General features: G+C 46.2%; 2 protein-coding genes across 5 annotated transcripts in view; both read right to left on the minus strand.

Annotated features, from left to right (window-relative positions):
- dlg5a (discs, large homolog 5a (Drosophila)) overlaps positions 1 to 17,938 on the minus strand; it is a 29,118-nt gene extending 11,180 nt beyond the window's left edge. Inside the window, exons 1-14 of one of the 3 annotated variants that reach the window (XM_037272275.1) lie at positions 17,163 to 17,938; positions 6,969 to 7,037; positions 5,796 to 5,970; positions 5,450 to 5,593; positions 4,988 to 5,171; positions 3,901 to 4,160; positions 3,284 to 3,596; positions 2,757 to 2,987; positions 2,420 to 2,604; positions 2,223 to 2,348; positions 1,468 to 1,600; positions 877 to 1,004; positions 625 to 800; positions 455 to 558 (exon numbers count right to left, since the gene is read on the minus strand). In XM_037272275.1, the coding sequence (XP_037128170.1) occupies positions 455 to 558; positions 625 to 800; positions 877 to 1,004; positions 1,468 to 1,600; positions 2,223 to 2,348; positions 2,420 to 2,604; positions 2,757 to 2,987; positions 3,284 to 3,596; positions 3,901 to 4,160; positions 4,988 to 5,171; positions 5,450 to 5,593; positions 5,796 to 5,970; positions 6,969 to 7,037; positions 17,163 to 17,469 (2,535 nt within the window). In that variant the 5' untranslated portion in view covers positions 17,470 to 17,938. The remainder of the gene's footprint in view (positions 1 to 454; positions 559 to 624; positions 801 to 876; positions 1,005 to 1,467; positions 1,601 to 2,222; positions 2,349 to 2,419; positions 2,605 to 2,756; positions 2,988 to 3,283; positions 3,597 to 3,900; positions 4,161 to 4,987; positions 5,172 to 5,449; positions 5,594 to 5,795; positions 5,971 to 6,968; positions 7,038 to 17,162) is intronic. The other 2 variants (XM_037272276.1, XM_037272277.1) reach the window with 2 other exon arrangements.
- Positions 17,939 to 19,987: 2,049 nt separating this feature from the next.
- Positions 19,988 to 26,058, minus strand: LOC119134817 (annexin A11-like). Of its 2 annotated transcripts, none has more exons than XM_037271875.1 (15): positions 25,895 to 26,058; positions 24,432 to 24,764; positions 24,024 to 24,106; positions 23,193 to 23,393; positions 23,041 to 23,128; positions 22,849 to 22,943; positions 22,462 to 22,575; positions 22,174 to 22,264; positions 21,921 to 22,000; positions 21,781 to 21,837; positions 21,623 to 21,716; positions 21,400 to 21,495; positions 20,991 to 21,049; positions 20,683 to 20,805; positions 19,988 to 20,582 (listed from the first exon to the last, which is right to left on the minus strand). In XM_037271875.1, exons 2-15 carry the CDS (start codon positions 24,760 to 24,762, stop codon positions 20,523 to 20,525), a joined length of 1,572 nt encoding a protein of 523 aa, XP_037127770.1. In that variant the 5' UTR covers positions 24,763 to 24,764; positions 25,895 to 26,058; the 3' UTR covers positions 19,988 to 20,522. The 2 variants fall into 2 exon arrangements, with proteins under 2 accessions (XP_037127770.1, XP_037127769.1); XM_037271874.1 differs by having other exon boundaries at positions 23,193 to 23,540.
- Positions 26,059 to 26,638: the final 580 nt, after the last annotated feature.

The raw sequence follows: 26,638 nt of genomic DNA on the forward strand, positions 1-26,638 counted from the left end.
TGCATTTTATCAAGTCGTGAAAAGTGTCTTTTGCCTTCCGGGTTTGACATTCAAGCACTCTTCCCAGCGCTGAAGCGGACATCTTTTCTCAAATCACATTACTGGTACATTTTTGTACGAGACAGAGTTTCAAGCGTGATTACGTTGCAGATTAAACTCGAGGCACAATTTGTAGTCATCTTATTATCAGTGCGCCATTTCACCTCCAGAAGCGGCGTGAGCATTTAATCGAAAAGAAAAGAATTCACTCCTTTTTTCCCCCCCCCTCTCTACTTTCCATACTTATCTGAGTTGCGTGTAACGATATGGAGAAAAAAAAAGCCTGGATTTGAAAGCCCAAAGGAATATGAGTCAGATACAGCAGATGTAACAGAAGGCAGCATATATAATTTTTTTTTTTTTTAATATGAGGAAGCGAGAGAGAGGATTTGTGAAAAGTTAGTGTATGACTCACAGCGATCAGCCTGTCTCCAACAGCGAGTGTGCCCTCTCTGGCTGCCGGACTGCCCTGCACCACTGTGGTGACAAAGACGCCGTTTTCTAGACCTATTCCGCTGTCTGGAACACATCAGATCGTAGCGACTAAGTACTCGTGGGATGAATGTTGTCAAATTCTCAAGCTACCTTTGTGGCCCATGAGGTTGATGTGAACGGGAGTGAGCAGCCTGCCCCCGAGAGATTTTCTCCTTCGTACCACCATGTTGATGAGCCCCCCGATGTTGAGGACCGCCTTCATCACCTGCTTCCTGTCCTTATTGGTCAGGTCGATATCGTTTATCTTCAGTAACCAGTCGTTCACCCTGGAAGCGCAAAGAAAGACATCAAGTCTTACTTAAAGGACGTCAACGGGGAGCTCCCACATACGAGCGCGCTCACCTTAACCTTCCGTCTGCAATACTTCCTTTGTCCACCCGCGTCACAAATATTCCACAGTCTCCCGGTAAATATGGATCATTTACCCCCTCGGCTATATCGAACCCAAGCGCCTTCAAGTCCATGTCGTCCTGTAAATTGCATGCCTTCAGTAAATGTCCTTAACTGTCACACAAGTACACACTGTGGTAATTACAGCTTTTCATTTGATTGTTTTACCTTCCTGGCCAACAAATCCAAATATTTATTCAAATGATTACTTGACTTGAAAGAGGTGAGTGGTAGAATATAGTACGTTTTAAATTGGTTAGGGTGATATGGAAGCTGAATAGGGCCATCTTTTTTTTCCCCCCTCAGAATTCTGACTTTAAAAATTCTGACATTAAAATGAGAATTCTGACTTTAATCACAGAATTCTGAGAGTAAAATCAGAATTGAAAGAAAGAAAAAAGTCAGAATCCTGTCAACGTGTTTTTTTCTTCACTGACCCTTTTTCTTTTTCGTCGGGTTGGGTTACATTGTTTCAATAAAAATGGTACAATCAAAGATAAAAATAACCTCCGAATTGAATCCAAACCAGAAGGCAGCTCTTACCCTGTCCTTCTCAAATTCCACAACCTCGGTCTCCCACTCAAGGGAATCGGTGTCGATGGCAGAGTCGTGAGAGCTGTGGGCCATCAGCTGACAGAAGTGGGCCTCCTTCTCCAGCTGCCCTTCCATTTTCTCCCTTTAAGAACCAACATGGTCAAAGGTCAGCCGATGGAGGATGAAAACAGATGTCAGCTATATTTTTAGTGTGTGTCCAGTAGTGTGCACATAATTACATTTGAAATAAATGCAAGCTTGCTGCCTGATTTGTTTTGGTGGTTTTCTGCTTTGTGGCCTAGAAAATCATATGCCTACTCATTAATCTGAATATCTGCTTTCTGAGTGATGCCCTGAAGGTATCTGTGACCTTAAAGCAGCAAACTGCAAGCTATTTGGACTAATGTCTATGATTCACACTACAGGCCAGCAGAGGGCGCTTTTGCATCTCATATGGTCCAATACTGTCCAACTAACAGTTGTGTTTTAGGATTACATTTTTAATCTTGGCATGTGTGCAAATGCCGGAAAACAAGTGAGTGAGCCCTCTCCCGCCGTCATCTCTGAAGGCACAAAATGACAGCAGAGCGCAACAACCAGCTTTTAAATACAACAAAGGCAGGCAGGCAGGCAGGCAGGCAGGCAGCCAGCCGCAGGACAGACCGCGTTGCTCTGTACTCGCTCACACGGAGGAGGATTTTGCTGGAGGTTGTTGAGTTCATTAGTCTTTCCCACATTTGACACACCAGAAGAAAAGGACTAACTTCATTTCTTTGAGCTCTCGCAACGCATCGTTCTTCTGCTTCCTCATGTCGTCCAGATTCCGCAGCGCGTCGGCCAGATCGCTGACCGCCCGGTCTCGTTCCCGGCGCAGGTTGTCGCACAGCGTCCTGCGGAGAAGGGTGACCTTGTGACATCTAGTAAGCCTTCATAAGAACTGGCCAAGTCACAGCGGCCACACCTGATGCTCTCCCTCTCCGCCACAATTTTATCCCGCTCTTGGAAAGCCCAGTCCCGTCGACACTTGGCCACCTCGGTCTCCTGTGAGGCCTCCTTCAGCTCCTGGGACATGGCCTCATACTGTTTCCTCAGCATCTCAATCTCCTTGTTGGCGCGCTCCATGTCGAGTGTGGCCGAGTCTTGTTTCTGCACCAGTGCCTTTCATTAGTTGGCCATATGTCATATTCGTCCTTGACTTTTTAGATTTCAGATAAATAAGAATTGCTGATGAGATCTACTGCAATTCAATGAGGTCCTGTTGAGGTTCTATCGTACGATTCTATTGAGGGCCGGCTCACCTGCCGGGCTTGATAGTACTCCCGAAGTAGCTGATCCCTTTGAATGATGGCCTCGGTCCTCTCTTTGCGTGCTACGTCTCGCTCCTCTCGGACCATCTCGATGTCCTTGCAGGCCTGGCTCAGCTCTTTCTGGGTCTCGGCTTTGTCCTTCACCTCGTGGCAGTATTTCTCCAGCAGCTCGTTCCTTTCGCAGATGGCCCTGTCGCGGTCCACCAGCGACGAGTTTAACTCCTGCAATGGGAAAATGAGGGGGAAAAAGTCAAGAGTTTTAACTCAGAGTCATCAGCGGACCGGACCGAGCCGATGAATCTCGCTGTTTGTCCGTCCAGCACATTCAGAAACATTCTTCAAAGAGGACGAAAGGTGAAACTATTTTTTCATGTGGCCTTTATTCCAGCACATGGTAAGTTAATGTTTCATCATCTTCCTGTAACAAACTCACTGATGCGCGCTTCAGGCAGAAACTAAAAAGGTACTTTTCCACATCCCAGCTGCTTCAAATACACACGTCCAGCTGCATAGTGTACCTGTCTGAGCGCTTCCAACTCCTCGCTGGCCACGACCCTTTCCGACGAGGTGTTTTTCAGCCGGGCCTCGGCCGCCTCCAGCTCCGTCTGCAGCTTGTCCAGCTCCTTGATGACCTGGTCGCGCTCGCTCATGATCAGGCGGTATTCGTTGAACACCGAGTCGCGCTCCTCCTTGTACTTGTCGCAGTCCTTGGCCGATTTGAGCTGTAGGTTCTTGTAGCGCGTCACCTCCGACTGCAAGCGCTCCATCTCGCGCTGGAGCTCCTTGTTTTGAGCGGACGACTTGTTCAGCTCCTGCTGCACGGAATCGAACCTGGTGGGATGAAATTGTAGACGTGCAGATGGTAAGATGACGGTGAGCAAAATATCTTTATGCTTCAATCCTGTGGAATGACGTCTCGTATTTTCCAAGGCCAAGCAACAGTGACTGGATTGCCGGTGTTTGCTACCCATTAGCTTGTACTAACAGGAATCATCACAAAGTACTGACATGCTTGCCCTTGGCAGGCTTCCCTCTCAAAAAGCCCAACAGTTGGCAAATCGGATGCCGCTTTGGGATGAAGAACTTGTTTGAAATCGTGTTTCACGCATATAATGGACACAGGTCGCGCTTTCACCTCCTCATGGAGGTGGAGTACTGCTGCTGGTAGTGCATTGCCGAGTCCCTCTGTATGAGCAGCGCGTCCATCTGCTTCTGCAGCCGTCGGGTCTCCTCCTCGGCCTGCTCCAGGCGGCTCAGGTCCGTGTTGTGCGTGGCCACCTTCTCGCCGTAGCGCTTGCTGAGGGCGTCGTAGTCCTTCTTCACGCCCTCCAGCTTGTCCATGGCAGTGTCGTACAGTTTGTTCAGCACCTCCGAGGAGCCCTTTTCTCGCATGACCTGCCATGTACCACAAACATTTGGATGCATGGGGCCAGTTTCTTTCAAACGGATCTCAATGTATTTGCATTCAACCTGCGTGTTGTGCTTTGAATTGGCAGCAGGTGGCAGTAAAGAGCAAGCATTGCTCTATCCTTTCACAGCCACATAAATCACAACATTCAGATTACCATGTGTAGGTTGAAGAGGAGCACTATACATTATTTAGACGTGCCAGTGCACATGACTGGAGCGGCGAACAAGTCAAATCAAAGGGCTCGCAATATTAACAGTAGCGTGTGTCCTTGAACGTGCATTACTCATTGGAGTGAATATCTCATTATAGTGATCTTTCTGAAAAGGCCTGCTAAATTCGTGAGGGAGCGGCAATGGTCGGGGGGGGGGGGCTGTGTTGACCTTGTCTACGCAGCATATATCCTCATCTTGTAGCAAGATGCTTTGGGGCCGTGTGTCCCTAGTATTTTCCCTTTTGTAGAAATGCTCTGTGTGTATATTTCCCCTTCAGCTTGGCTTACGGTGTGCACTTAAACACTGTGCTATCCCCATAGGTACACTGCAAAGGAGTCCTATATGGGTCAGAGCACCCTTTGTTGACCAGAGTGCAGCAAAAGTCACTTATTCAATGTACACTAGAATCAAAGAAAGACCTGGGCAATCACTTGCTATCCATTCAATTGTCACCGGGCAATGTTTGAACTCATTGACTGCCATTGATGGCTATAGACGTCAAATATCCATTTGAACTGGGCTGGCAGTGAAGACGTTAACAAAAATGTCAAAGTATATTTTAATAATATCTCTCACGTGTAGATTTTTTGTGAGCATACCTGCTGCTGCTGCAGTCGGAGGTCGGACAACTCCTTCTGGTCTTGAGCGTGGAGCCGCTGGAGCTCCTCGCAACTCTGCTTGAGGTGATTGTGCTCTCGGACCAGCTGAGCGTTGTCCCGCCGCAGCGTCTCCATCTCCTCCTTGAGCTGCGTCTGTTCGCCCAGGACGCGGCTGTGCAGCATGCTGTATGAAAAGCGGGCATGAAGTGACATGCCAAAGGTAAAAAAAAAGGCTACATGATTTGATTTATGGCCCCTTTTTGCTCAATGCAACCCAAAAAGTCACAATTACAAATATTTGTACAAAACACACACACACTTCTAGATCATACATTTAAATGGTAATAACCCAAAGGTCGTTTGGGTTCCATTGTAATAAGAATACAAGGCGCCATCTTACCCCAGCTAACCAGTCAATAAGTTATGTAGCATCAAGAGGGATTTGGCATCTGGCCTACTCACTGGTAGAAGTCAGCCTCTTTGACAGCCTCCTCGCAGCGCTTCAGTGTTTTGGTGTGCTGGTTCTGGAGAGACTGCAGATCTGCCATGGCCCTCATGCACTGGCTTTTTAAGCGCTCATAGTCATGGCTGGCTTTGGAATTTGGCCTTAAAAGAGAGACGCCACAAAAAAAAGGAGTCGACAGGGAGAATAGCGGAGACATAACCAGACCTGGGCGCAAGGACAGTAAAGAAAGGGTTGAGATTCCTCTCATAGGTGGGAGCCGCAAAAAAAATAGAAGCGGGACTGATAAGAAATATTTCGATGATGTGCATAGTTGGCCTTCGAAAAGGACGCTTGGCTTTCTACCTGCAGTCATCGAATGTGGTGCCAGGCGACGCCAGGGCCAGACGCTTGCGGAGCTCGTCCCGCTCCCTGGTCACCTGGCGGAGCTGGAACAAGACGGTGTCCAGGTGGTCGGGGGGCGGCCGGTTGTCATTGATGGCAGGGGGCGGAGAGGACGCCTCGCCGTTAACGGGCGACCCTGTCGTGGTTGGACACAGGACAAACCTCATTAATGGGAACATACACTTCAAATACAAACATGTTTACCAGCATGTGTGATGTTTTTTTTTTTTTTTATCTTCAGTGCCTAGTGCTGGCCAGTATCGTCAACAATGTCAGGAAGCGCGTACTTATCGATATCCGAGTGCATGCGGTTTTGAAAAAAGCTAACTATTCAATTTCACCATTGCAGTGGATAAGTGGAACGAACGAATTGCGTTGATTTGCAACTTGAACAAGGGGTTGTGATTCTAACATCATCCTCTAGGGTTTCTGCGGTTGAGTTCCGATGTGCTGTAAATCCCGACAGATGTATCTTGTAATTACGAGATGTGTAATCAGTGACGGGGGAATGTTAGAAGTGAAGCTACATGGCAATTTGGTGAGTGTGTGTTTTTGGTGCGGTTTCACAGAGCATTCCTTTGGTTCGACTCGACTTACTATAAAGGCTTACAACACGCTTTGGATTCTCTGCCAAAGAGACAAGCAAATGTGTCACTAAGCAGTCGGCGCGATACAAAGAAACGCATCCATGGCACACAGACTTGGGGCAGGAAATTTGAGGATTAGGTTCATCTTTGACTCAACATTTTGGCCCTTCTGGAGGTTTATGTAACGCAGCTGAGTCATTTGGACCTTCGTCAAAAGCGGCAAAAACAAGCACGCCGCTGATCTCTTAAAGAAAGGGGGAGGACATGGCAAGGGCTTTTCAGCGCTCCAATGTAGTTCAAGACAAAAAATGAAGGGGGGGGGGGGGGGGGGGGGCGCTCTCGTCTCCAATTTCCTTCTACATCCCATAAATCATGACGGGCTCATTTAAGCACAATTGCCAAAATGGCGAAGCTCAGGGGTGTCATCAAATATTGATATTATAATGTTTTATTAAAAGATTCATTAAGCTGTTTTAAAATTGGGTCGGTCTGTGTCTATCACATGCTCGCTTGAGTCCCACAAGGACCGAGCGAGCCCATTACGTACCGACGCTGCTGAGGGAGCTGCTGCTCTCCGAGTCGGACGGCATGGTGGAGAGGACGCTGTACGTCGAACCTGGCAACACAAAGCACAATTCCGACATCCATCAAATTGACTGACTTCCTCTTAGGCCCGCTTTGGGCCATATTGCCGCCGCAGTCGAATCAGGCTTAGGTTGGGGGTGAAACCCACGTCAACGTTCTTCCTCGGCAGACTCCACATGAAGCGCCGTCCGTCATCTTTCAACCGTCTGCCTGCCTGCCTTTGATGTAGTATAGCCGCACAATGTCACAGCTCAAATGGGATTTTCTCTTTTTTGGTCACGGGCGTGAGCATTCACGTGGCGCACGCAACATGGAGAGAGGGAAGGATAATTCTTCATGTCAACGTGCGGCGATATTTTTGCACGGAGAGGATGTGCAGTTGTTTGTTACACAGCAGAGCGTCTGCTCGAAAGGGCAACTGCAACCTTCCAGCAACATGAGCATTTTTTTGTTTTTTTTAACAGTCCAAAAATGGAGCTTGGATTTGTACGTGATGCAGAAATGCTTTTTTGCCTACATTGTCGTCTGAACATCAGTTTTAGCATCACTGGACTATGCACAGAATGATTACGACACACCGACTTCATTTCTTTACCCAGCTACTAGTGTTTGTCTCTGCTCTAAAAAAAGAACATGTTTATTTTTTTTAACACTCAATTAAAAAGTGCTGTGTTTCCTCCTGCAGTGAGAACCTGACGCCCCTCCTCTCTCCGGCGAACAAAACCCTCGTGCATCCATCAAAGCTCGTAAGGAGAAAGTGCCAGTAAATCACAAAAGGAAAACAGATCTGCTGGTGCGTGCCAGCCTCCTCTAAATGGGCCTCGACAATAAACGGTCAGTGGCGCTGAAAATCTTTTTCAGACTCTGATTCAAACGGCACGAACATCAATAAAAAGGCAGGATTTTAAGTTCGGAAAAAAAAAAAGCACGCCATGTGTGCGTGTGAGCTATATTTACTGAGTCACACAAGTTCCCGTGAAGCGGGTTTAAGAGATGGCTGCTTTTGTAAGCAGCAGGCAACAAACCCATGCCAACTGTTCCCTATCTCCATCTCCATCTTTGCCTTCCCACTGGGTTTGAGCCACGCTCTGGCTCCAGTCCTTCCATGTGTGACAAGGCCAAGCCTAATTAAGCGTGAGCGAGAGCGAGACCGAGCCACTCCATCTTAGACCCCGTAGACAGAGGAGAGGCCGGGGGGGGGGCACACCAGGAGACGGCTTGGAGGAGAGGCGAGCGGGTGAAAGGATGATCGTTGCGCCACACAAAAAGAGATAAAGGTTGTTTGAGAGAAAAAAGGGAGGATACCCAAGTCAGATGGGTGGGAAGAAAAAAACCTTTTAATCTGTTCTGGTGATCCGCGCTGCTTAACACATTTGCTGTCGAGCGCTTTGATTTCCTCCCAGCGTATGAAGCAGATTCCAGGCTGTGCATTATTACATCGCCACAAAAATAAACCCTCTGAACTCATTTGCATGGTTGCGAGAGCTGACTTCTTGAACCCGCTATCTGCCTGAGCGAGTCTCGCGCTAAACAGACATAAGCCACGGCGAGTCTTTCGCAAAACTCCTCTGCAGGCTAAGTCCCAATTTTTGTTTTTGAAAAATCCGAAGCAACCTCGCTGGAGGCTGACAGGGGAAAAGCGGGAAGCATTGCTTTTTGTTTGAAAGGCACTCAGATGAATTAAAATAGTCAGTAATCCCTATGACAGAAGTTACTCAGCAATTGACTCAACAATGCGACCCGTATTTGGTTGCACCGTAGCAGAAGCGACTTCACGTCTTCATTGCGACTCAGTTTGACTTTAGTTGCCTGAATATGTGATGAGGCGGCCGCCAATTCCGATTCAGAGGTCAATAAATGATGACGCCCGTCTGTGCTTCCAATATCTGGCATAACACTCCCACAAACGGGAGGATTACTGGCCCAATCCTCAGGATTTAGCCACGCCGGACAAAATGTTTGGATGAGAATTGCGAGCTTACAAGCAATTAGCTCCAATGTCATATATGAGGCATCTTTCTGGAGGTCCGCCGGTTAGCGGCGCTAGCCGCTGTCCGAAGCCCGTTTCATCACAGATACTAATTAACGCCATCGGCGTAAAATGCGAGTGATCATTTGGAATGTCCGTGTCAATAAAGATGCAATGTCAAAAATGCAATAAAAAGAACAAAAAAGGCATCGGGTTGAATCGCGATCTTGACAGATTCCACTAGTGACGATTAGATGTTGATGGTCTTTGGGAAGGAGACACAGGAGGTGATAAATGTAGCCTCGGAGGACCTGAGGCAGCGTTAGCGCTGGCCTGTTGCTATGATCTAAATAGGTCAGGAGAGGACTCGCCTCTACCTTCGGGGGTCTCGCTACCCCTACTCGCTTCGCCGCCTTCTCTCCCGATCAAGCGATGTGCTCGGCGGCCGTCGCTCGCTCGCTCTCTTCAGATGAATAGATTAGGTGTTCGACCACATAAGGCGAGGTGACACGTGTTGCCATGGTGAGGCCGGATGAGGAGAGGCAGAGGCAAAGAGGGCTGAAATGGAGCGCGAGGAGAGAGAGAGGCTTGGCGGGCCTTATCAAACAAAGACGCAAAGTCTGGCTTCGACTGAAACTGAATTATTAAACGATTCCAGAAAATCAGCACGGCTACCAACTGACACAAAACGCTCTGATAAGAATCTTGATGGGAAGCGGCCGATGCGTGAAACCTCCGTGCCGATACGATTTGTACTTGCGCTTTAACTACGCCAACAACGCAGGGTCACGCGGTCAAGAAACAAAAACAAAAAAAACGGCTTCTTCTCCGTCTAAAAAAACAACAACCCAAAACACACAAACCAAGAGGCAAAAAAAAGCATCTGTGCTTCCTTTGACACGCCTTTAAACTGGAGAAGCGTGCGATAATATCGGCCAAAAAAAAACATGGCCGGGCACGACTCGCTTGTTTTATGTTATGCTTAAGTGAGACGGCGGGATGGTGTGTGACGACAAAGACGAGAAAGCAAATTTACATCCCCGACCTCTAAATCCTGGCTCCGGTGCAGTTTATGGAGCATGCGAGCTATTGGACTGAGCTGGTGATTCATTCCTCTTCAACCTCAGCTATCAATACAGAGCACCCCAATCAGGAAAGGCCATTCGACTTCATTGATTGGGTGAGATGGGGTAGGGGGACAAGCTTCAATCATGATCAGCGGGATCGGAAAATCTCTTTGTAAAATATTCTCAACGCTTCTTTGAAACAATGTGGCAAGTCAATGGCGGCGCCGGTATTGCAGTTCCCACACAAAGACACAAAGAGTGGTACCGGTAGAACGCATTTCAATGGTCATACTGATCACTGCCGGGTGATTTAAACGACACGGCCAGCAGTGAGCCAGCGTGGGAATGTCACCAGAGACACCGGATTAAAAACTGTGAACCCCCCCCCCCGAAAGATTTACCCGTCGGTGATGCACTTCATCAGTGTTGTGTGAACTTGTTTCCCAAGAGCTTGAAGGCAGTAGGCTTAACAAGACGGCCCATTTAAATGTCACCAGTGTGACTCAAAACAAAATGGTAGAAGGTGTTTGAGTACGGTTGAGTGTCTGTGAGGGAAAAGTCCAATAATGCTTCAGAATGCTCCAAACAAAAAGGAGTTTCTTTCCTCCATGTGTCTCATAAACGCCAGTTTTATGGGGAACAAGACATTTGGGAGGGAAACGTTAAATGGAGGGACCATTTGACAGATTTTTCCCCGAAACAAATAATTCAGTTCACGGAATTGAACAAGATTCTCGCCTTTTGCATTATAAATCCGGCAGTTAGTCTTTGAATAACACGCTGGAGCGTCTCTTGCTGAATTTGACATAGTCTGACTTGTACAACATTAAACTTTGTTGTTGTGATATCATATTTTGACTATTATCAGAATCGTTAGCGCAGCATTTGCGAATGGAATTTAAAAGTCTTAGGTCGACTTCAAACTCATTTTGAGAGACGTCTGACAATCGGAAAGAAGGAATCCCCCTCATATTTGTCCCAATCCTGACTTGACCCACAGTACTTTTGTTTTTTTTCCCCTGTTGTGAGCTTCTCGACTCTTAAGTAACAACTAAAATGCTGTTTGACTTCTCCGAAACATGTTTGCTTTCCATGTTCTATCCGCTAAAGTGCGCAAACACAGGTTTAATGGCTCGATCCGACTCCCTCCCTCTGCTCCCAATAAGACGTGAAATGGGCCTTACTTGTGCTGGGCCAACATTCTGGGCAGCGAGCCAGCGTAGCTTCACTGCTGATGCAAAAAGGGGCGACCATCTGATTTCAGGAGTCCACTATGCTCAGCATAAACATAAAAGATGTCCAAACGGAATGACTCCATGAGCCGGGATTACTCGGCGGCACGCACAGTGCCTGACTCACGGCTCCGTGTTCTTCGGGGCCCCTGGTCAAAACCCACCCACCTCTTTCACGGTGCGGTTTGTCACGCTGTTTGCTCTTTGACGCACAAGATAAAAATTATCTTCCGCAAATAGAACCTAACAGTCACGAAGACAAAGTAAGGTCTTCGGCCGAGCAAAGCTGTCGGAACTACTGAACTGGCGTAATGTTGAAATATACCCCGCAGAGTGCAATCGGGTCTGTTTTATTATCAGCCGGCCTTTATGGGTCTCCACGCTACAAAATAAGCTCTCGTTCAACGTAAGAGGAGACATCACTTTTGTCCCGAACATCTTGCCTGTGCCAAGAGCCGCGAGAACCAAAGGGTGAAAAATGTCTTCAAAATGTCCGCCAAATGGGAGCTGCCTGCCTGAGTGGAAGCAACGCACAAATGGAATTTTGGACGATCTTTCCGACATTCCTTTCATCTGGAGAACAAGGGCCGGTGTGTTGATTTAGATAGACTTTACACAGTGTGCAGAGATAATTCTCTGGACCTTTGGAGAGGTCACCCGTCTGAGGAGGTAGAAAAATATGCCGAGAAGAATTCGTCAGACTAAAGATACTATTCTTGGATATGAATCAAATAGAACCTCCCCTGAACTCATTCACTGCCATTGACTGCTATAGACGTGAAAGATCAATTTCAACTGGGCCGGCAGCGAATGAGTTAAAGTCTAACTGACATTCGTATCAAACCTGTTGACATTTTAAACAATCTGAACTCATGTGATGTCTTTTTGTTTTCCGTGGACAAACACCAATTAGCTGCAAACTAGTACAAGAAAACTACGTTTATTTGTCAGATCAAGCACGAGGGTTGGGTGAATTTTGCAATCTGGTGCCCCTCCCGCCTTGCAAAATCATGCCTTGTCCAGAAAAATAAGGGATCAAGTAATTTGCTAGCCATCACAACACTCAAGCCAGAGCCTCACGTGACCCGGGCGGGCGGACAAATGGGTGCAGGTGTCGGCTATACAAATGAAGGAGTTGCGGATTGAACAGATGGAGAGCCGACGACACGTGCCAAGAGCGCCGGCGGAAGCTGGACGCCCGTACTGCGGCAGGATAGCAAAGGATGGACGGGATGGAAGAATAGACAGGGTGGGAGGTAAGGTAACGCAAGGTCAAAAAGCTGTTTATTTCCATGACATCACAAGGCTAGCACATATTTTCAAATCAGCATTTCCGCTCCAGTCGCTACTAGAAAAGCGCTAATTGAGGCCAGCTGTGCTGTAGATAAATTCACCATTTTCAAAGCAAAAAATACACAAGAGACATGCTTAATAAAACCGCAGGATTAAATTGGGAGAGTAACACTGAGACCCAGTGGACACAATAAGGTCAACCTCTTATTAGCTTGTTTATAGGCCTTGATGGATTTATTGAGCAGCATCTCTGACAAGGACAGCCATGCTAGCCGAGAAGCTAATTACAAGTCGTGTCAGGCTGCAGCGTCCAATCATTTTGTTTGTGCGTTCAATCTTTAACCTTGCTCTCAAGATAAATAGAGTATTTATTCATAAAAGGCCAACAATTTGGCTTTGGAAATCATGACTTGCTCATGACTCCAAGGCTTCTTTCACACACGGTTCAGATGACACGATTCTGTTTTGTTTTTTTACTCTTGGCACAATTGGATTTGAATCGACTGAATTCTACACGGAAATAACCGGTAAAAAAACAATCCATATCGCCATTCCTGTACTCGGAGCCGCAGCGGAAATCCGATCTAAGACGGCAACCTGTGCTGCAGGTTGAGCGGCGATCCGGCGGTGTGATAAAAGGCTCAGCGAGGGCCTAGTCCAAAACGCGATGCGCTCTAACGCCATCAATCAAAGAAACGCTGCGACGACAATCGACCGCGGATGAACCCCGTGGCGCTGGCCGAGGATGAGAGTGTTGCGGACTGGGTGCGTCATGGCACGACAGCTCGCATGTAGACACGCACACACAGATGCGCAAACACTGAGGGGGGGTGGAGAAGTGAGGCCAGGTTCAGCCCACGGGAGATATTCAAAGTCAGCAGTCATGACAGCAGCGTTAAGGTCACAATTCATTCCGTCGTCGTCACTGCTTTATGGAGTGGGACAGAAAGCGGGAAAGACCACACACACACACGCACGCACGCACGCACATGCGCAGAGTGTCTATGTGCTGGGCTGCTGTACACAACAAAGTGCTGAACAGGCACTTTGGCTCTTTCAAACAAAAGGCCTGTTGTCTCCCCTTCCTCTTTGTATCACCATGCTCTTCTTCTGTCTCACTGGCGTGCTCCAAACATGGTTGAAAGAGCAACGCATCCTCCATCAAGGCCGCGCAAATAACGCCGGCGTATTTTCTCAAATTGAAATCTGCATTGCGGTGGAGCCTCGATTCATCACTGCCTACTTGGAACAATAAACGCTTCACCTCAAATGAATGCCTCATTCCTCAACCTCCGACGTAACACGTGGTGTCACATGGTGCCGGCCGGGCTAGCAATTACTTTTAATCGCCCTTTGTGTATTACTAGACCTAAGGCTGTTAATATATTACAATACTGAACGAATGGAATCTTAATACTGTATGGAATAATATTGGCAAAGGATGTTTGACCACAAACGGTCCAGCAACACATGCAAACAGAAAACTGAACCAAAGTCATTTGAGTCAAAAGTGTGGTCACAGAAAGCATTATAGTTCCAAGTCAAGGTCGCACCCCGTATAATGTGAATTCTGTAAATCAACAAGCATACCTATTCAGTCCATCCTCAATATTGCTAGCGCCTCGCGAGGTCATCGCATGATTTAGTATCAAAAAGGTTGGCAGATGGGAAAAGGACAAGAAATCAGGACGAGGAGAGAATGCAAGAGGCAAAAGGGCATCAGAGGGAGGGCAAGGACGCCGCAACTTCTCAGCTGAATTTTGCTGCCCTCTGCTAGAAGTGCGTTTCTGTCACTGTCACATGGCAGCGTGCGCGTGCGTGCGTGCGTGCACACGGTATGTGCGGCGTCTAAGTCCATCTTCGGGTCAGTTGTCAGCGTAATCAGCTTGCAGCCCTTTGCATGAATATGAATCTGATTATATTTACTCGGCGGACGAGGACTCCCGTGGCTTGCGGTTTAATTAGTGACTTTGTCAAGGAGGGGATAAACGACACGAGACACACGCACGCAGTCCTCCGGTATTCTGACGCACGGCATGACCGGCGTCAGAATAATGAACGACTTGTTTGTATGTTTGTCTCCGGTGTGAAGGGCTTGCCGAGGCCTAGCGATCTGAATTTGGCACTCGGGAGATGGGAAGACAGTTTCAGTTCATTGGTGGAAAAAGGAAGAAAGTGGTCGATTCTCAGTTGACCAATCAACAAAAGGCAACGTGTCAAGTTCCAGCCATGGCAAGCGTACCATTGCGACTGGTTGCCAGTTCCCAAAAGTGCTTCGCATAATGAATACAAATATTTGTCAATCACAGTGGCTTCTTAAAAATAAACATTTGTTTCATCATCCTTCGATCAATCGCTCATTCTGTTCCCAATTCGTCTTTCCCCATTGAAATGAATGGAAATTCCATTCATCTGTTCAAACCCCCTAATAAATGACAAAAAACAAATGTTTTTTTTTTTTATCATGCAAGCTCCACGAGCAGAGAGCAGGTCGCTTATCAGTCAGATTAATCACACACTCATTTACTCTCTGCGCTTGAAAGGCCTCGCGGAGCCGAGACAAGCGAGCTCCGGAAAGCTTGCGTTCCGATATACAGTGGGAGTGCCCGGAGGCTTTGTCTTTGCTCTCTCCCTCTCAAGTGCACTTAAAAGGCGGTAATCGCATCAACCGAATCGCTACAGCAAAGATAATGAGAACAGGGGGAGAAAAAAAACAAAAAAAAAACACTCAACGCTCCAGTCGGAAGACGGGCGGCCAAGGAGAGCGGGGCGGCGGAAGCGGAGGGCTGCAAAGGCGTGATAATAACGACACTTTACTTCAGCCAGAGAGGCAAAGGCAGGGCTTAAGCCATAACTACAGGCTGAACATCCTCGCTCCTTGTACACACAAGGTCAACACACTCAGAGAACGAACGGTACTGGCCCTTTAGGGACACAATGATACTTTGATGTCATTCACCCCATTTGGCTCAACAATTCAATGAATTCAAACCCACAAGCAATTTAAAATTGCTATGGCTGAACTTTTAATGGGAAAAAACACACTGATTTGGCAGAAAGTAAGCTGTAGTTTTTATATACAATGGCCGTTTATTTTATCTGATGAAAGGATTTGATTATTGGTAAAATGGCTTCTCTGGGAATATTCGATAAGTGCAGCCCAACTCGAACTAGAACCTGCTTTTGATAGTAGAAACACTCTTTGGATTCTCCATCGTGGAAAAGGAGCCGTTGACCCCTTTTGGAACTACATCGTACTTTGAGGGACAGAAAATGTGTCAAGAAAGACCTCGTCGCCGAGACTCGCCTACGAGTCAGATCACGGACAATGTTGGCAGCCGCGATAAAAAAAATGAACAGTATTTTAGGATCAGCGCTAATCCGCAGCTGTGACAATCAATGTGAGAGGTATTACGGCTTTGGGAGGGATTGGCAGGAGCAGACCTAAACGTTTCAAACAAAGCTTTCCCTATGCCAAAACGGATGGAGTGGGGAGTAGCTACATCTCCCGCTTACATTTGGGTCTCTAGGCCCATCCTGCTTAGGAGGTACCATACCGGCTGGCGTAAAACTAGACGAGCGCTCACACATGCTCGCTTTGTCCGAGGCGCCGCTCCAAATGAAATATACTTTCATTAAAGTGTGGATGTATTGGGGCGCTGAAAGTAAATCAGGCTGACGCTCACAAGCGCACGCGGCCAATGCGTGTGTGCGGGTCGACGCGGTACGACGGCGGTACGTTCGTTGTCATGGAAACAAGTCAGCCGACCTAATGCGCCGTGACGGCGACGCGCCACCGACAGAAAACTTGATGCTGATGTTGCTGAACCGATGCTGGGAATCGAATGGCATCGCACACTGAGCGGATGTCGCTTGTCAAACAAGAGTCCTTCCACATGAATCCTAGCTAAGGGACTAGAAAGGACGGTGCAGTCTACACGGATTTGGTTCGATGCTCTTGGCTCACAAATTTAATTCGATGGGCGACTGTGGATAGAAGAAGACAGCGATTGAATCGTCTGCATTGACATCTAGACAACAAAAGCGATGTATCTCCTCTTAACTAACTCACGGTAGATAAACAACGCATAATAGTGAGTAACGTTATATTTGTCTATATGTGTTGCTCCACCATTTTTGCAATCTCAAGGTGTACATTCCGAACCCCGCATATATAATCTAGTGATAATTAAGCAGAACAATCTAGCCGTTTTTATCCCTCTCAGGGGGCTGCCATTTTGCCTTGTACTCCCACTTGTTGTCAAGTGAAATAACCTCTCAATGCCTAATGACCTGTTTTGTGAGTCTGACCATGTGATGCTGACAAACATCCTTATGTGTTGGGGCTGTCACAGATCTTTTCAGATTTGAAAACTCCTTGCGTGTACCAGGCCTTAAGGGAGAACTTGTGGTAAGCTTTGGCGGCCCACTTAAAATGATATGTCGGGCCAATCACGACCCAGAGGCTTCACGTTTGACACCTGAAAGACCTCAAATTAGAAAATGGATGGATGGATTGAGATGTTGCAATCGAATCAAATTGCCCCATGCTTTGCTCGAGCCAGGTCACAGCCAACCAAGAGCCCATTTCCTACCGGTGTTGTGGTCCACGGGCCCTCCGCCGATGTTACCGCCGAAGAGGACAGCGTGGAGGTCGGGGTATGCCTTCTCCAGGGCCATGCACAGGTCCAGGAAATGGTCGCTCTCCTTGTTCGTCAGCATCTTCAGCAGCAGCTCCACTTTCTCCGCGCTGGACGAGCAGTTCTGGTCCAGCTCAAAGCGGTCGAGTTGGCTGAGAGCACCCGAGACGACGAGCAGCTCGATGACACGGTCGGCGTCCGTGATGGACTCCACTAAGTTCGGGTGGCACTGGTCGAGCAACTCTTTGTGCTTTGGATCCATTGCTACGCGTGGTGGTGGTGGTAGTTGCCGTCAAGCCTCCTCCTTAGCTTGTCTGAAGCTAACGCGCTGGAATATCCGTAAGCGATCAAAAGTACCGAGAGATCGGGGAACTTAAGTTAGTTGGCCGGAGCGGCATCTGGAGAGTGTTGTTTATAGCATAGTAGTGGGAAAGGCACAAGGAGCCATATTGCTTGCCCGGGGCTGTTGACTGCACGACACAGCGATACATTGTCCCATCTTACTCGCGTGTGGCGGCGATTCACGTCGTCTTGCGCCTCCTTTCCGAGTACCGACACATTTCTCTGCTCCTCTCTCTCTTCTCGCGAAGCATTCAACGCGCCCTCGGACGAGTCGATTGCTGGCTGGCTTACGGGGAGGGAAAGGAAGCAAAAAAGTCATGGAACTCCGCCGCCGAGCCTCTGCTCCACTGTATCCTCCGCCATGTCTGGGCAACTCAGCAGCTGCTGTCCGCTGTCAATCAAGGCGCCGTCCAATGCCCGTATACGGCAAAAGAGGCGGGGCCTGTTGAATAACACGCCCAGTTTTTCAATGGGCGTGAACGTGACCTCACGTTACGTCGGAATTAAAATAAAAAGTGACGATGGAGAAAAAGTGCAGAAAATATTTTAGATTTGCAGTAGATGCTGCATTTAAATGATTAAAATTCAAGAATATGATTTTTTATCCTCGTATTTATTCTCAGTGAGGGCTGATATGAGGCATTTATCTCAATAAATGCGAAATCATTATTTTGTATCTACAACACAACTATGTGTACAGTCTATCTGAAGCACTGGTGAAGAGGCACATCAAATAATTTAACAATAGTAAATATATGTTCTCATTCATTTACTATTGATTTTATGGAAGCATTTAAAATATGGTTAGGTAAAAAAATATATTTTCCTTTTCAAGAGATGCTGAATCGTAATCATACGCAAATGTGTCAATATAAAATGTGCACCTTTATAAAACCAAAATCCATGCTTACATAATAATGTTGCTGTAGCCACGGGCGTATGCACCGTGTACCATCTCCATTCAAGCTGGAACACTGCAACCGATTTCCCCGCACGTGTGTGGAAGCTTTCAAAAGCTATTCAAGTGCTGACAAATGATATCAGCATTTGTGAAATACAACAAGAAGATGATGGATGCTGTCCGCTCTCAAGATTGTTGGCACAGAAGCAGCCGTCTGCAGGCGTTTAAAGCGTGACCTTATTCATGCATGCACTGAATCTCATTGTGACATCTCCAATTCCTTTCCTCTCATTCTCCCACCCTCCCTCCCTCCCTCCTCTCTGTCTGCCATGTTGGCTCCACACACAGCCTGAGCAATGTGATGTGCTCCCCCCTTAGATGAAAAATTAATAAGGATTCATTCATAAGCACGTCCCCCGCTTGCAGACATAGCTTGCACACTCGCGTCTGGAGCCTTTTATTTTCTGAGCGTACTTTCATATGGTCTAACATTATTTATGTTGCATTTATTCTCAGCCCTCTCATTTACTGAGAGCAGTTTTTTTTTTTTATCAGTACTGATAAGAGAAAATAATGTCAGGGAAACCTCAAAAGCGGAACATAATACATTCTATAAAACTAGTTGACTTCCAAGCTGTTCTCATTTTATCCATCCAAAGATGGCCCAAATGGGTGGGGAACTCAACCTGAAGGTAACATATTGCTGACAATCATGCTACTTTAGGCACTGCAACATATAACTTACTCTTATTTAGGATGTCGGTAATGTTCTATGATGGCTATTTAGCTATATTTTAAGGGGGTCACAATATTACTGGCATAATGACGAGGAAGGGCATTGTTGATGTCCTTTGTCATTCCTCCTACATGACTACATATATTATGCGGAGGGTGTTCTCTGAGGGATCGAATGAGAAATCAAATTAAAACTCCGTCTTTTTTTTAATTATGTGTAAATTACACTCGCTTCATTTTGATACCTGCAACAGACGTGCAGCAAGTGCTCATAATGAGGAAACGTGATTACACAGGCATAACCACCTCATCGTCTAGCAAACTGATGGGATGGCGTCTTGTCTTGATTCAAATTAGGCCGGATTATTATCTCAGCATGGTGATAATGCCTTCACGGCATCTAAATTCAGCAAGACGTCAGGGAGGGGCACGAGTTTTCCCCACACATGCTAGATTTGTTTAACATAACACAAGCAGCTTTTGTGGACAAGTTGTGTTATGTTATGAGGTTGGAATCCAGGCCGCGGCCCCAAGCCACGTTCTGAACTCACTGAAGTGAGAATGACTTCGGTATTTTGCTGCCCTCTGCTGGCAAAAGAGTAAAACGCAGTTCAATGTGATAGATTAAATGGTATTTTTTTCCAGGCTGTAAGAGTTTTTGCTGAACAACTGAGTGAGGGATTGTTTTAACACACTCAGCAGACAGAACAGATTTCTCATGATTTTGAAGCCTTGTTTTGAATATATGGTGATTTATTTGACCAACAAAAGTATTGCTGTAAGCAATATAATGAGCAGTCAGTAGTCACCCGTGATTGTTTATTTTTTGAATATAAAATTCCAGGCAAATGTTTGACATAGAACCATACACGTTTTCCTAAACCATAGGGTACAGCATTGACAGAAAATGTTAAAGCAGGCTTACTATAGCCATCACAGGGCACAGCGTGATATGTAGTGCAATTGTGCATTTCATTTCAGCCCGAACATTATTCCATTTTTGAGACATGAAGTAGATATAAAATATCTGCTCATAAAGGCACATCTACAATTGACACTACAGCATGATTTTATAGGGACCCAATAAACATATACAACAATATTTATAGATTTTAAAAAATAGAAATCATTCTTTTTGAAATTCTCTCAAGTTTAACTCAAATAATCAGCATGTAAAAAATATAAAAGCTTTTTGTGTGCACACATTATATTATCGCAAGTGGCCATGTAAGGTTACGATAGGAAGACACTGGCGTGGCATGCATTTGGCATTTTTGCAGTTTGTGTATATTGCTTGGACATGGATTACTATTGAAGGCCCGTAAAATGTGATTGCTTCAGTCATTGCCGCCACACAGCTTGAGGAGGAGCTTCTTGTAGTCTCCTGACGTGTCGCCCTGTCGAGATTGGACAAACATTTGTATCCGACACCGTCACTTTGCTTTCTGCACATGCTTGCACATTGAATTGGGCAATCAAGCTCATGATAATACTTACAGAGATGTGCGTGTACAGCGACTTGCCGTAGTTTTTCACATATTCCTTGCGGATATCCAGCATGTCGACCTCAGAACGGGACACCATGATTCGGATGAGAGTGGTGTCTTTCGTACCAGCCCCCTGAGCACGCACGCACACACATACGGAAAAAGAGTCATATTAGGATTAGAGAATGCGGCAACATATACGACTGTTGTTGAAAAGATTGCAAAGACATTACAGACTACTCGACATGGACTTGCCTTTCATCACGTTAGCAAGGACTTCAAAAATGTAAGTGTACATGGGCATGCAGCAAGTCTCACCTTCATGGCCTTGTAAAGCCGCTCAGCAAAGTAGGCTGTTGTATTCTTAATACACTTCACTGGAATAGAGAGCATATACGCTTAACACCAAATACATGGAACAACCCAACACCTATATTGCAAAAACAAAAACAAGAATATCATGCAACATGCACACTGCAGTGCAGACGTTAAAAAAAAATTTAAAAAAAGTAAACGCAGCAGTGGACTAATTGAAACACAAAACATCTAGATCCAACACTTGAGATTACAGTACCATAACCCTGATGGTGGCAAAAAGAAAAAAAACAAAACAGGGTGTTAACAATGTACTGCATCCAAAAGTCATAAACGGGTTATCTGAAACAAAATCTGCGTTCATAGCACAATGTGGCAGTTGGACGACAATTGTTGCCGTTGTTTATCTTACCCACAGCCAGCATGCCACTTTCCAAGTCTCCGGACATCTCCCTGCTGATGCTCTTCTCGATATCTCTGCCACACATCTTTTGGTACTCCATAAAAACTGCACACGACATCATAAAATACATTGAGATTGGAAGATTAGAGCAATGAAATGTTCGATGTAATATAGCATATTCAAATGGTTTCAACTAACAAACATGCTGGAATTTTGCTTATTTAGTGCATACCTGCCCTGAGATGGTATTTGCTCCTGGCACAGAGGATGGCGTTAAACTTGGATTCATCCGTCCCAAGCTTGTTCTCTCCAGCAGCGTACAGGGCCTAGGGGGAGAGCGGCAGATCTGGTTCTATAAATGATGATGAATGAGTGTCCATTCGATTGTACCTGAGCGTCTTGCTTGGCCAGTGAGACGTCGACATTTGGTCTTTCGTCTCGATTACCCTAAAGTGATGGTGGTGGGGACTTGATGAGTTCTCGCTGTACGTATTGGCAGACAAATATTTCAGTGGGTTTTGTTCTTGTACCTGTGCAAGAGAGATCAAGAGTCTACGGAAGTGTCCTGAGGTGTCACTGCTGATGGCGTCCTCCATAGACTTCTTGTATTCTAAATTGGAAAGATAATGTGAAGCATATTGTCGAGTGGTTTTGCGCTTCAGCTCACGATTCAAATGCCACTTGAAAATCCTCCATTTTTTTTTTTTGCCTCTTGTTGAAAACACACAACGCCGGATGTCGTCAATTTTTATCAAACTCCGAACGTGGCTATTAGTGTCTCACCTGTTTTGTAAATACGGCTTATCTCCTTGATTTCGGCGTTAGAACGTGACGACAGGATCTCTATCAGACAGGCTTCGTCGGTCCCAGCGCCCTGCAGGGATCGCGGAGCAAATTATAATCTCATCTGCCTGTCTAGCAACAAACCTTTATTTAAACTGACATTTCATTTTTGTTTTTAATGACAGAAGCAAAATATTACCATTTATACTACATCCCTCTCATCATTGCTTGCGTTCTGGAATCTTATTTACTAAATCTATACTGTGCAAGTTTGGAGTGAATGTTGACCTTGATGGCATCGTGAATTTCCGAGGCGTCAAACGCAGACGGGCTCTTCAACGTGGCCATGACCAGCTTCCTGAAGTCACCCGACAGTTCAGAGTGGAGGTCCTTAATCAGATCCTGAAAATGGAAACAAGCTTGGAATAACTAAAAGTCCATCATCAATTACAAGAGCTATGAAAAACAATCTATAATGAGCACTGAGCGCTTGTCGTCCGGCCCTCTTTCCATTCAGCTGACAGCACCTGTCATTAACTCATCAAGCTATGTTCAACACTTGATATGGAGAACGCCGTATAAACCCCAACACTATTTTAAAAAAGTCTGGCTTTTCTCATTATAGCAACAGGCAGCCGCGTTAAGAATAAGAACGGACGGGCAGGATTGGTTTACCTTCCCGTAGGAGGTTTTGTAGGCACGGAGCAGAGGAACACGCTGCTTGTTGGAGCGACTCCCCAGCAAGTCGATGATGGCCTGCTCATCCGTTCCTGCACGCACGCAAATTTTTTGCATATTCAAATACCAGGAAAATTATTGAGCGTGAGCTTGACCAGGATAAAGCAGCTTCACAAACAGATCACTCACCAAAGCCCTTCATGGCCTTCCTCAGAACTTCCACATCTTTGAGAGGGTCTGCTCCAGGAAAGTCCTTGATTGTCCCTCTGAACCCTTTCTGCAATCACACCAATTCAACGCCAATCCAATATTCTACAGTAAACCGTCTTGTTGGTTCTTACATTAACAGGCGGCGCTATCGGCATGCCTCCGCCTCCGTAGGCTTGCGCGGATGGATTCGGAGAGGGGACCTTTGGGTACCCGGGCATAGGCGCCGGTGCTGCTCCGTACCCGGTGGGGTTGGGAGAAGGTGCGCGAGGGTAGCCGGGCATAGGCTGGCCGGGGTAGCCCATCCCTGGCCCTTGAGGCATGGCTCCTCCTGGCTGTGAGTACAGGCCATATGACTGATGGTTAGGGAAAGGGGCACCATACCCGCCTGGTAGATAGACAGGCGGGTATCCCCCGGGGGCTTGGGCGTACAAGGAGGGGTTTGGAGAAAAACACCCTACACCTTGGCACATCTGGTAGGCCTGCAATTTGGAGAGATTGGCATTCCGTAACATGGGCAACATTACACCTTTCCCAAGTCTATGGAACTATGTTTCATGATAGGCAACAAAGACACACGTATGCAAACAAAATGTGGGCCATGCTGTGCAGTGAAATGGGAAGTTTGACATCACAAATTACACAAACAGGGTACAGAATGACAAAGAAAGGAGGATTGAAAGCAGCACAAAATGGGAAAGCATGAAAGGAATGGATCCTGATGTCAATTGTTTTCTTCTCATGCAAGAAAGCGAGAAAAATAAGCTGACTGGCAAAAAAAGCAATGCTCTTTTTGTTTTTTTAATGAAAACTTCAAGAACTGACTTACCCCATAAAGTGTAAAGACGGAATAGCCCAGTTATGGATGTGAAATTCGTTCTAAATGCAATGCTCAACGCAACCATCTCATCATACATATGTTTCAAAATCTCTTATCAAGATTTTTTTTTTTCAAGTCAACCTACCATGCCGGCATTGTATCCCGGGTTGGTAAGGTTGTCCACACCTATGGAAGGATATCCTCCAGCTGGCCCACCTCCCCAGCTGCCTGCAGCACAAAACAAACATTAAACTGTTAACCACATTGCACTGGCTTCAAAATACCTAATGATTAAGAATAGAAATAGACAATGAATGACTCCTCTTGCTGGAACTTTCAGACTCGACAACAAGTAGAGTGTTGAATTCAGAATGGAAGCACTGTAGGAGTGAAAAGAGGGAGCAAAAGACAACTGTGCTACTTGTGTTTCTTAGCAACGGCAGACTTTTGTTTGCTTTGGGGGGGTGCGTACTGCAGGCTACTTTAAAAGAATGAGGAAAATAAACAGGAAAAAAACTTTTGGGGAAGAATTGCCTGGTCCCTCACGTCTTACCTTGTGGAGGTGCTGGTGGATAGCCTCCAGCCTGGGGTGGAAAACCTCCTGCCTGAGATGGGTAACCTCCCGCTTGGGGTGGGTAGCCGCCCGCCTGGGGTGGGTAGCCGCCCGCCTGGGGTGGGTAGCCGCCCGCCTGGGGTGGGTAGCCGCCCGCCTGGGGTGGGTAGCCGCCGGCTTGGGGAGGGTACGCACCGGGTTGTGGTGGGTATCCACCGGCCTGAGTAGGGTAGGCACCAGGCTGAGGAGGGTAGCCGCCTACTTGGGGTGGGTAAGCACCAGGTTGTGGTGGGTATGCACCAGCTTGAGGAGGGTAGCCAGGGTAACTCATGCCTTCAAAGACAAAACAGTAAGTCAATTCAAAAGCCATTAAAGAGTTGGAATCATATACTGCATGAAATAAAAAAAAAAGTTTCCTGGGTGTCGGCCGTTTGCCCTAAAATGGTTACTTCTATTTCCTATGGGAAAATATTGTTTACAAATGCGAATAAATTGGAGGTTGGCCATCATCCAGGAACAGAAATTTCCAGTTTGCATTACGCAGCAACTCTACCAGTTCCAGGAACAAACTTTGGCAAGAAACACAAACCACACAAAACTACACTCCTTTAAAAGGTACATTCAACATACATTGACAATAAAATATGTAAATGTGCGTTTCTTCTAAGACCGCAAGGCAATAATTCCTTCTCAAACAAAAAATGTGTAAGGTGGATTTTTTGGCAATGTCACTTTAACACTAGCAAAAAAAAAAAAGCATAGAAGTCATCCATAAAGTGGGGAAGTCACCAAAACTGCATAGGTAGGGATGTATTAACTGACAACTCATGACAATACTTTGCAAAAAAAAAAAGTAGATTTACTCTTCAAGCTTCCCCAAGGCTAGGAACATAGTTGTCAACCTATGAAGCACTACAGGATTGGGGGAGGGACATGATTTTGTATCATACACCCCTCTTATGTAAGGGGATCTTATTTGTGTTTAACGTTCTTGAATGAAGAACAATGGAAATACACGTCTCCTTGTTTCATTTTATTGTAGTTATGATCAGAGAGTCAACAAAGGGACATTGGCTAACCCTTTAAATATAGTGACTACAAAGCTAACTGTACTTCACTTTAGCTTAGCTTTGCTGAGGTGTAGCTTGGACGGTAACTGTGCATCGGGCGAAAACAAATGAGTGAAAAATGCCAAATGATATCACGATCACATAATTAGACGCATTCAAAGTAGACGGCGGTGAAAACAGCGCCTATGTTTAAGTCGAGCTAAAGATAAACATGCACTCACTCCTACAAGGGCTGAGATAATAAAGGAAGGCGGACCAAAAAAAACACAGTAACGTAACACCACGAAACGCCCAACAGAAATAGTCGCGACGTCTCAAGGGATAACTTGTCTTCGAAGTATTTCAAAGCCATTGTTCTGGAAACAAATGTACCTGTGGAAATCCGGAACTTACTTGGGCCTGTTGGGCTTTTTCCTGGTGCTCGCCGAGTACTCGAATGCTGGTGAACGACGTTCTGGGCTTGCCGTGGAGGGGTGGGTGGTCACGCAAGAGTTTCCATCTTGAAGGGTTAGGAGCCGCCCACCGATCCGTGTGCGTGTGTGTGTGTGTGTGTGTGTGTCACACTTGCGCTGCCTGTCACACCGCTGTCATAAAACGACAACGCCTAAAATAGAAAACAAGGCATTTTTTCCACTGACGGCGTGCATACGTAAATGGGATTTAGACTGAATCATCGTCATGATCCATGACGTGATTTTTCTTTACACTGCAATTACAATATACAAAACCCAGATTTCAAAAAGCAATCAAACTAAATGTGCTTATCTCATGAAGCTAATAAATTCTCAAAATTAACATTATTTTTGTCGTGTCATGTTATGTTTACGGTTTCATATATTGTCACGTGTTAGGTGGTGCAAAAAGAAATGTACTGTATTATTAAATACGCCACAGGAGGGAGCCACTTTGAAGGCTTTCACGTGGTGGTCTTGCCTGCCCTGCCAATTGCATGCTGATCGGTTGGTAAGTCATTTAAATCGTCAAGCGACTCCATCCATCCTATTTTTTAGCCATCAAAATTTGGCCTGTATTTTGACATTAAAATGTTTCAACACTAGTCCATCACTCATTCCAGCCATGAAATAAAATATTGCACCATCACTTCTGACACGTCTTTATAAAATGCATTTGGTGCAA

This window comes from Syngnathus acus, chromosome 15 (genome assembly GCF_901709675.1).
Source record: "Syngnathus acus chromosome 15, fSynAcu1.2, whole genome shotgun sequence".
In the NCBI taxonomy this organism is placed as follows: Eukaryota; Metazoa; Chordata; class Actinopteri; order Syngnathiformes; family Syngnathidae; genus Syngnathus; species Syngnathus acus.